This window comes from Lactuca virosa, chromosome 9, assembly GCF_052849685.1.
Source record: "Lactuca virosa cultivar CGN04683 chromosome 9, Lactuca_virosa_CGN04683_v6, whole genome shotgun sequence".
Classification (NCBI taxonomy): Eukaryota; Viridiplantae; Streptophyta; class Magnoliopsida; order Asterales; family Asteraceae; genus Lactuca; species Lactuca virosa.
The window spans coordinates 214180689-214191134 of NC_136434.1; the positions used below are offsets into that span (position 1 = coordinate 214180689).

Consider the following 10446-nt stretch of genomic DNA (forward strand, 5'->3'; position numbering starts at 1 on the left):
GAGCATATCGAGCAATAGGTTTAGTATGTTTCAGTTGTGGTCAGTCGGGTCATACGAGCAAAGACTGCCCCTGGAGTGCTCTGATTTGCTTTCATTGCAATCAGATCAGCCATAAAAAGGCCGATTGCCTAAGATTGTCAGGAGCTGAAGTGGCGGCGCCTATACCAGCCACCTTGAGGATTACTGATGGTCGTCAAGGCAAGGCAGAGACACATGTGGTGAAGAGCATGACATTTCAGCTGACCACCGATAAGGCTCGTGCAGCACCAGATGTGTTTACTGGTACATGACTTTATCATCCCTTTTATTGCTTTCTTTATTCTAGCTCACGATATATATATATATATATATATATATATATATATATATATATATATATATATATATATATATATGATCTTGTATAGGGACCTTCTTAGTAAATGGTATGGTTGTTCATGTGTTGTTTGATTCGGGTGCTACCCGATCCTTTGTATCTCTTGCGCCGAGCAAGAAGTTTAGTGATGCTCCTGGGATGTTGGATTATCCATTAGAGGTCGAGATTGTTGAGGATCGTTCTGTGAGTGCTTTGAGGGTTCATCGTGGGTGTGTCTTGAATTTGTTCAGCGATAGATACTTTATTGATTTGGTGTTGATTCCTTTGTGAGGGTCGAAGGTTATTATCAGGATGGACTGGTTGGGTCCCAATGGGGCCATGATTGACTGTGAGCGCCAGTTGGTGAGAGTTTGAACCCCAAGTGGGGGAGATCTGGTTATTCATGGCAAGGAAGCTTCACATGGGCCAGCTCTCTGTTCAGCCGCAAGGGCCAGGAGATATCTTCAGCAAGGTTGTTATGGATTCACACGAGTAGCTCACCTTTGAATTCGGGACCTCATCAGCTTTTGTCCAGTTTGTGAGGTGAGTTTTCCCTCACTGTATTTACGGGTCGAATGCACCAAGGGCGGCGCATTGGATTAGATATCTTGTTATGTGATAGTATGTTATCATGCTATAGTGATCTGTTAGATCTGTATCATGATAGATAGGATGATGTTATGCTTAGTGATCTGTAGATCTGCTTGATTGTCTGTTGACTTTTTATATGTTTATCTGTTATATGTGCACATATTTGGTGGGTGGTTGAGGCTTTACTGCTTTGTACGTGAGCCAACAGATCGAGTGTAACGCCCGTAAATCCGGGCTAGTCAATTTAGAGATAATAGGGGTCGAAAACTACTTTTCGAAAAAAGATTATTTAGAATAAATAATCTTAACCAAGTTGTAGAATATGTCTCAAGGGTTCCTCACATATAAAGAACGCCGAAATCCGAGTTATAACGAAGAAGTTATGGCACGTCGAAGTTTTTCAGCAAAACCGGCACGGCACCGGGAGACGTAAATAGTGAATTTACAATAGAGGACTTTTTAGCCTTAGTGATCTAAACAAAAGTTGTAGTATATGTTAAACCGATAACATCCACAAAGAGAACGCCCAAATCTGACTTCGTATGAGGAAGTTATGAATTTTCTAAGATTTGGCATAGCAGTGCACGACCCGAAACTCGAATTTTAGTTCGAGCGGTTTTTGGCTTACGCAACCTAAATGAGAGTTTAAGATCTCATTAATAGGAACTCAACGGTAAAAAGACAGACGAAAACGGAGTCTGTATGAAGGAGTTACGAATTCTTCGTGGTCATTTAACAGTCTAATCTCATCCTACTGTTAAATTTAAGATCGGTCGAGAAATAGCCGATGGAGTCTAAATGAAAGTTGTAGATCTTGTTTTTACCTACGCGTGGAAAAAAAGAACGTCGAAAACGGAGCTCGTATGCGAAAGCTACGCGGTTTAGAAGTCGGCAGAGTGCTGCTGCAAAAGGGGTGACGTGGCTGATTATGGGCCAAGGCTTTCTCCCTCATTCTTCACACCTTTCCAAACCATTCTTTCTCTCTCTAGACTCTCTCTCTAGCCCCCAAACCCCCCCTCCCCCCCTAAAGTCTAGGTAAACCCCCTAGCACCCGAAGGAAGCCCCGAGGCTCCCGGAGTCCCGAGAAAAGAGCCTTTCGGCTCAGAAACGCTGCTCCAACGAAGCCCGGTTTTGAGAAAAACCCGCTGTAAGTGCGCTACGCCTAACCTATCTTTAGTATAGCTTATGTTTTAATATAGTAATGTTATTAGGACCTTATAATGATTATTTGGGCTATTATTATGAATTATATAGTGTTGTTTAACTCTTATATACTAATAATAATAGTTAGACTATTAATTAGTCTCGGTTAACGTTAGACTAAACCCTAGTGGTATTGATACTAGGTTTTGTCAAGGGAAAATTGTTTTGAGATAACGAAGCGTTGTCCGAGTTCCGAGTCACCACCTTTCAGGTGAGTGCATATTCCCTTTCATCTTACACATAGATATGAAGTATTTTATTTAAATTACGTGCTATGTATGCATATTGTCTGAATACTTGTTGTCTATGCTGGGTGAAAGATTTTTATACATGTTTTAAATGATTTAAACTGTATATGTATTTTATATCTACAAATATGTTGGGTATAACATGGGTAGATGAATGATGAGAGATAAAAGATGATGTGAGTAAACATTGGCAGCTATAAACTTAGTGCCTATTGGACAATCAATGGTAGCTATGGACTTAGTACCTATTAGGTAAACATAGGTAGCTATGGACTTAGTACTTGTTAGGTGTTGGTAGCTATGGACTTAGTACCTGGTAGCTATGGACTTAGTACCTGTTAGATAAACGTTGGTAGCTATGGACTTAGTACCTACACTGGTAGCTATGGATTTAGTACCCGATGAAGGAACTTTTGCAGCTATGGAATTAGTGCATTGGCAGCTATGGACTTAGTGCCGGCCTTATAACCCTGGAAGCAAGGGACTTCGGAATAAACGAATAGATGACTCTTAGGGTAGACCCTTGAGAGTAAGGAAGATAATGGGGATGGGTAAATGGGGTTGATTGTTTGTTGTTTAAACATAATAATTATATTATTGTGGGTTGAAAACCCTATGTACTCACCAGGTTTCCCAACCTGACCCACTCAAGCTTATTTGTATCACAGGTGTCGATACGAAGCTACTTTACACTGAGAGATTTAAAAGAGATGTAGATCACTAGTGTAAATAATGTAAGTTCTGTTTATGCTTATGTTTCTGTATTGACAATGACATCCCAATGTTTTGAAAATGAATAAAAATACATTTCCTCGGAAACGCTTTGATAACCTATTTATCATGTTTTCTGAGAACAAATTCCGCAACATTTTTGTTAAAAGAAGTACTCTGATTTTTATAAAGCATAAACAAAATTGGTCTTTTCTGGCCGTGAAAATGGGGATGTCACATCGAGGGCATTCCAACTCGATGGTTGATTGGGCCCGAGGGTATTGCATCTCGAGGATGACTGGACCCATTGTATATTGGCATTCCTACATGGGGTATTCCATCCCGAGGATGAATTGACCCAGAGGTTGATTGGGCCTGGGGTATTCCAACCCGATGGTTGACTGGACCCATAGTATATTGGCATTCCAACCCGATGGTTGATTGGGCCTGGGGTATTCCAACCCGATGGTTGACTGGACCCAACATGTTGTTATTGTATATGTTATCTTCTTATGTGTTGGTACTTTGAGGGAACTCACTAAGTTTTGGCGTACGGTTTTTGGTCATGGGAGTAAGGTATAAAGAGTGAGAGAGAGAGAGAGAGAAAAAAAAGAGAGAGAGAGAGAGAGAGAGAGAGAGAGAGAGAGCCTATGAACAAATTTTGGGAGAAGAGAAGGGATTAAAGAGACTTTTAAAGTCTCATTTTGAATAAATATGGCCTCTTAATCATTTTTATAAAAATCATCTTTAGTTTTTATATTGTGCCTCCGGAATTCCAATTCCGGACTATTCGTCCGTGTTTCGGATTGGGAATTTGAAATTCAAATTTCGGAATATAATTTGAAAAAATCAGGACCCTCGCCTTCATTTCGGATCTTACTCCGACTTTCCAATTCGATTCCGACACGTGACCTCGATCCTGATTTCGATCTCCGGCACGCAACTCCGACATGGAAGAAGACCACTACGACCCCGTTATTTTACTGGTACATTCTTCACTTCAAAAACCTAGTTTGTTTGTTTATATAACATGCTTATTCATCTACAATTACTGTTTTGAAATGCATAGAACACCTCAGGAATGAACTGAAAACATTCTAGAGTTTAAATTAAAGATGTCATTGTTGTAGGACCAACTAAAAAGTAGTTTAGATGTTTTGTTATTGTTAATTTACATCGAAATGTACTGTTTCGGATCTTAAAATTTCATTCTGGAAGCCTCCGAATTGCGAGAAACTGTTCCGGAACTCGTCCGAAACTGGTTCGGAACTGCTCCAGAACTAGTATGGAGTATTGGTCAGTTTTCATTTCGAAATGAAGTGATAACACATTTTTTATTTGTGCAGCACGATAGGGTTTTTGATGCATCCATTACACTCTCTTCTAAACCCATTTGTACAACACGACAGAGTTTTTGATGCACCCATTACACTCTCTTGTAAACCCAAAATCGACGGGAAAATTTTTGCGACATTCAGAGACAGACCCGAATGCGAGACTATGTTCCGGAATACATGTTTTGGGAGGTGGTTAGGCATTCCTAATGTAGATGGGGATCTTTTGCTTCTACATTACGTCTTTTTCCACAAAGTTATCACGGACCAAAAGCCAAGTAAAGGAAATGGTTTTTGAGATTAGAGGTTACGAGCTGTCTTTCGGAAAGAAAGAATTTTGTCTCATCACCGGCTTCCGATTGGGTGACTATTTTCTTACTTCTGCATCTGACGCCGCCTTCCATTCTTGTGCCTTTCCTATGATCCTAAGGAATGTCTGTCAAATTAGACGATATTATGACGGTGTTTAAACATTCACTTAATGAGTTATCGGACGATGATGCAATCCGTGTATGTCTTCTATACCTATTAGAGAAGGGTTTCAATAGATGGTTTCCTAAACAGCCTGTAAGAATATTTCGCTTTGTTATCCAATTTTAATAAATTGAACAGGTATAATGTTGTTTATTTTATAATTACTTATCGTTACTAATATTTTTTAAAATTTTAATTGTTAATTAATTTTTTATGTTGCAAATATCCATGAGAGAAGATAATTTGGAATCAATTGTATAAACAGCTAGTTATTGTATTCAATAAGGTTGACAAGCATAAACATCCAAACGAACCGAAAGAAAAACAACCTCAAAATATGACCTACGCCCTAAACGGATTTTTAAGGTAAGTATATGATGGGAAAAAAATGTTTGCCAACATTCTAACAATTTATTTGTTTTGTTAACATTCAGATATGAATTATTGAGACATTAATATAGCATTAACAAAATTAAGAATTATAGACGTTCAATAGTTTTTTTCATTTATCTATTGAACTTTAGTATTTCTATCTGCTTCTGTTTTTGAATTTTGTTCTGATCAAATATCAAAACACTCTCCATATAAATCGTACACTTTCACCTTTGTAGGACTTAAAAATAAAAAACCAAAACCAAAAATACAATACGTCCACCCCACCAAGAAGTTCCCCATATTGACATAAGATATATCATCAAAAATGTTGTTGATGAAGTTATTCAAGTAAAGATTGGTGTAAACCCAAACCAAACCATGTGTTGGAGTTTGACTTATAAAAATGTAGTACTCATATCATATCAAATGCAAACGTGGCTAAGCTAGGCTAAAGCTGCAATCAAGCAGAGCAAAAGCCTAGAAAAAATTTAGCAAGAAAGAGAGACGATTATTCTGGTCAAAAAGAGTTTTAAGTATACCAGAATATATATCCAGCGTGAATGATTATGAAGAAGCAAAATCAGCGTTTTTAGATATCAAGAAGCAGCCTCCTTGGATCCTCAACCACATCTTTGATTCGCCTTAGGAAAAACACAGCCTCTCTTCCATCAATTAGCCTATGGTCATAGGTGAGGGCGATGTACATCATGGGTCTTGCTACTATGTTGCCTCCAACCACCATTGGTTTGCTCACAATTGAATGCATACCCAATATCGCAGACTGTAATGCCACAACATATGATTCATCAGTCAACTTATTTACCAAAAAGAGTGGAGTAAAATTACGTTTTTGGTCCCTGAGCATAGCTGGTTTTTGCTATTTTGGTCCCAAAAAGTTTTATCTTGCAATTTTGATCCTTATTTGAGGTTTTTTTCAACAATTTTGGTCCATGTTCCATGTAAAATGAAAATGACTATAATTTGGCCCCTGAGTATAAGTGATTTTTCCAATTTTGGTCCAAAGGATACAGTAATTTTACTTCAAGGACCACATGCGCAACAAATGAAACATGGGGATGATATCCGTAACTTAGCCAATTAAATATGTAATTGTATTTTTTTTTAAAAGAAGAAGCAAAAGGGTACCTGGGGAGGATTGATGATTGGAGTACTCAAAAGGCTTCCATAAACACCACCATTAGAGATGGTAAAAGAGCCTCCTGCCATTTCATCAATAGATATTGTTCCACTAGTTGCCTTTTTAGCAAGACTGTTAATCTCTTTCTCAATCTCAGCAAAGTTCATCTTTTCAGCATTTCGAATTACTGGCACAACAAGTCCCTACAAAAACAACAAATTCACAATCTTTCTAGAAAATACAAGATTGTCTTTGTGTTGCATTTTTTTCAATAAAAATATAGCTCAAAGTTGTTTGTTTGTTACCTTTGGAGTACCAACAGCTATGCTGATATCAATGTAATCTCTGTAGATGATGTCATCACCATCAATAACTGCATTTATGATTGGCTGATTTTGGAGTCCACTCACAGCAGCCTGAGTGAAAATAATCAAATATTAATACATTAAATATAATTGTAGACCCTTAGCATAATGACAGTTTTCATCCCTATATTAACAAATGTTTTTCAGAAAAGGTCCCTGCTTAATTGGAAAATTGCAGAAATGGTCCTCGTGCATCATAAAATTAGAGAAATAGTCCCTGAGACCCTGACTAATAGAGAGTTTACAGAAATTGTCCTCTGTATCACAAAATTACAGAAATGGTCCCTGTGTTTCAGGATATACCTTCACAAATCCAGACATCAGACCCAATTTCACTCCATGTTTCTCTAAGAATGCATCCTTGTACTCAGAACGAAGTTTCATTAAATTAGTCCTGCATAAAACCAAGTATCAAGTAAAATATGAGAAATGATTTTTTACTAATTCACATGTATGTTAAAAAAAAACAAAGTAACTTATCGCTTTTTTGTTGAACAATGGTTATTGAGTTTGGTTTTTTAATTTCTTAATGGTTATCTACCTAACTTGTACTCTTTCTTAGTATTCTTTACGTGTATATTCTTGGTTGAGTAAATTACACAAATGGTCCCTATGGTTTGGGGTAATTTGCATGTTTGGTCCCTAACTTATTTTTTTAACTCGTAAGGTCCTACTAATTGTTTTTGTTGCGCGCCCGGTCTCTGTCTTACCTAAAAAAACTATTTTGCCCTTGATTTTTTTAATTTATTTAAATAAACACACCCCCAACCCCACTTCCACCTCACCTTACCTTACCTTACCTACCCCACCTTATTTAAATAAATTAAAAAATCAAGGGCAAAATAGTCTTTTTAGGTAAGACAAGGGACCAAGCGCGCAACAAAAACAAACAGTAGGGACCTTACGAGCTAAAAAAATAAGTTAGGGACCAAACGTGGAAATTCCCCCAAATCATAGGGACCATTTGTGTAATTTACTCTTCTTGGTTTTTGAATAAAAATATAAAAAGGTAAAAACTTACATGTCAACTTCGTTAAATGTAGTCAATAAAGCAAATGTGTTTTGAGAATCTTTAAGACGTGTAGCAACTCTCTTTCTTAAACGAGTCATAGGAACCTGCACATTAAACATAACACCACTCAATCAAACAAAACAAAACCTTAAAAAACATCAAAACAAATATTCAATTTCAACCACTTTAAAGTTGATTCAATTGGATTAATATGAAATATGTGAGTGACTCACGCGTCTTTCTCTTTCTTTAGGAGGAAGTTGGGGTTCTGAAGGAGAGGTTCTAGAAGGTGGTGGTGGTGAAGCAGAAGGCTTAGGCTTTGCAATGATAGGGGCAGTTTCGACTTTTGGCGCTGGCTTCTCCTCAACCTTTGGTGGCTGAGAAACAGCTTCTTCTTTTTTGGATGGAGGAGGAGGAGGTGATGCACCTTCTGCAGACTTTGAAATGATGGCAACTTTTGTACCTGGTTCAACAGTATCCCCTTCCTTTGCCACAAACTAACAAAATCAAAGCTAGAATCTTTTAGTTTTCTAAAATTCAATAAAATTATCCATTTTTTGAACAAAATTGAAAAATATTTTAATTTACCTCTTGGATTATACCCGCTTCAGGACTAGCAACATCAATTGTCACCTGTAACATACACAAACATTACCGATGATTACAAAACTCATAAATGGAATCATAAAGAAATGAAAATAATAAAGTAATGGAATAAGAAATACCTTGTCTGTTTCAACTTGTGCAATTGGTTCATCAATTTCTACCCTATCACCAGGTTCTGTTCCAAGAACATTAATTAAAAATCAGAAGCTTAAAAAATAATTTTAATGAAATACAATGAGGGAGGGAAATAGACATACTCTTCAAGAAAGTTGCTAGTGTCCCATCACTTATAGATTCACCCATAAAAGGGACAACAGCATCAACCAAATCACCTTTAAAAAAAAATTAACCTTTTAAACATTAAGAATTTACATGTAAATGAAATGTCAGAAAATAAATATATGAGTATCACACCACTTGAGGAGAACATTCTGGTTTGCATTTGCATGCTCACAGATGGCTGAAGACTGGTCATAACTTCCCTGTGAATAAAAGGAAGTCTAGTCACTTAGACCAATACTATTGAATATGAATCATGGACAAAAATATCCATATTATTAACACATAGAAAAAGATAGCATTATGAACTAACCTTAATGGCCTTAAATTCACTGGACCACCTGTAACAGCATTAGTATGGTAAAAAAAATTAGATCCATACATGACTAAATGAATCCACTCCAAAATCAGTGTTTCTCAAAATGGTAGGATGGAATGGAATCGCAAGGATAATGGAATGAACCATTCCATTCCTTCCTTGATTCCATCAAACAAAACACTATCTAATAAATGGGCTGAAACTTACCAGGTTGGGCAACATGACATATACTCCTAACATTTCCAATAATTCTTGGATGGAGTAACACCTATACACATGTTGAAAAGTTAACCATAAGAAAACAGAATGTAGAATTAAATAAGATTATATAAAAATAAAATACATAGTTTTGGAATATAAGACAATAATACCTCTCCTTCTGAAGTAAAACAAGTTGCAGTTGTAGATGCTACAGGACAAGTCCTTCTCCATGATTTTCCTATGATCTGTCCAAAATACAGTAAAATAATATCAATGGCCTGTCCATTTTTTATACTTCTATATTACTCTTAATGTGCATAATATAGCATTTCCTTCCGACCTCTGAATACTGCAGTCCATTTCAATTTCAGTTGCTAAACCTAGTATTCTCCAAATTCATATTTTAAATTGATGCTTTTTGTTTGACAACTCTGAACAATTTCTATTGCAAAACTCCTGTTGTGATATGTATTTAGTAGTATAACGTAGTTATATTATATTATTATATAAGTTTCCTTTCTAAAAAGTTTACCTAAAATCAATAACTGAGTAAAAACACCATGATATAACCCTATTTCATCGCAGACGGAGTACTTTGGCTAGGGTTTAGTGTGGTTATCAGATACCATTGTTATACAAAGCAACGAGTCGTATCATATTTGAGCTCAAAACGCAACACAGTTGACACATTCTATTTTGTTCTTTTCAACATGGAGGAAAACGTATAGATAAAAATACAACACAAAGTAAACATATAAAAGATGCCTGAAAATGAAATCCACCTTTACCGAAGCAGAGGAGCTTCCGCTAACAACTCTTCGCTGGAAAACACCGAACATCGCTAGCGTCAACTTTAGATGCTGTTATCCACAAATCATACAAAGGTATAAAGACGAAATCATCGGTTAAAAAATAAAACGCTTAACAAACAAATAAACATATACCGGAAGATTCAAACCAGATTTATATTCAAATTTTCAGCAAATATATACAGAGAGAGCGGTAACACAAATGATTAAGAATCACCGAAGATTAAACCAGATCCTTTGGATTCAATAAACTTACGGGATTGACGAACAGATTGGTCTGGATCTTCTACGGAAGAACGGGTGAATGAAGAAGTAGAACTTTCACGCAGATTCGTGGAATAATCGTAGGCAGGGGGCCGCCGCGAATGAAGGTCTTCTTGGAGGCTTCTATATGCGTTCGACTATTTGGACAAGGGGGAATTTTTT

At 36.8% G+C, this 10446-nt stretch overlaps 1 protein-coding gene across 1 annotated transcript; it reads right to left on the reverse strand.

Annotated features, from left to right (window-relative positions):
• Positions 1-5537: 5537 nt before the first annotated feature.
• LOC145137607 (dihydrolipoyllysine-residue succinyltransferase component of 2-oxoglutarate dehydrogenase complex 1, mitochondrial-like) lies at positions 5538-10446 on the reverse strand. The gene is made up of 15 exons (XM_079071735.1): positions 10277-10446; positions 9994-10071; positions 9382-9456; positions 9218-9278; positions 9005-9032; positions 8827-8894; positions 8670-8744; positions 8532-8587; positions 8395-8439; positions 8040-8303; positions 7816-7910; positions 7098-7188; positions 6735-6845; positions 6438-6632; positions 5538-6072 (listed from the first exon to the last, which is right to left on the reverse strand). The coding sequence occupies exons 2-15, from the start codon at positions 10048-10050 to the stop codon at positions 5881-5883; spliced, it is 1413 nt and encodes a 470-aa protein (XP_078927861.1). The 5' UTR covers positions 10051-10071; positions 10277-10446; the 3' UTR covers positions 5538-5880.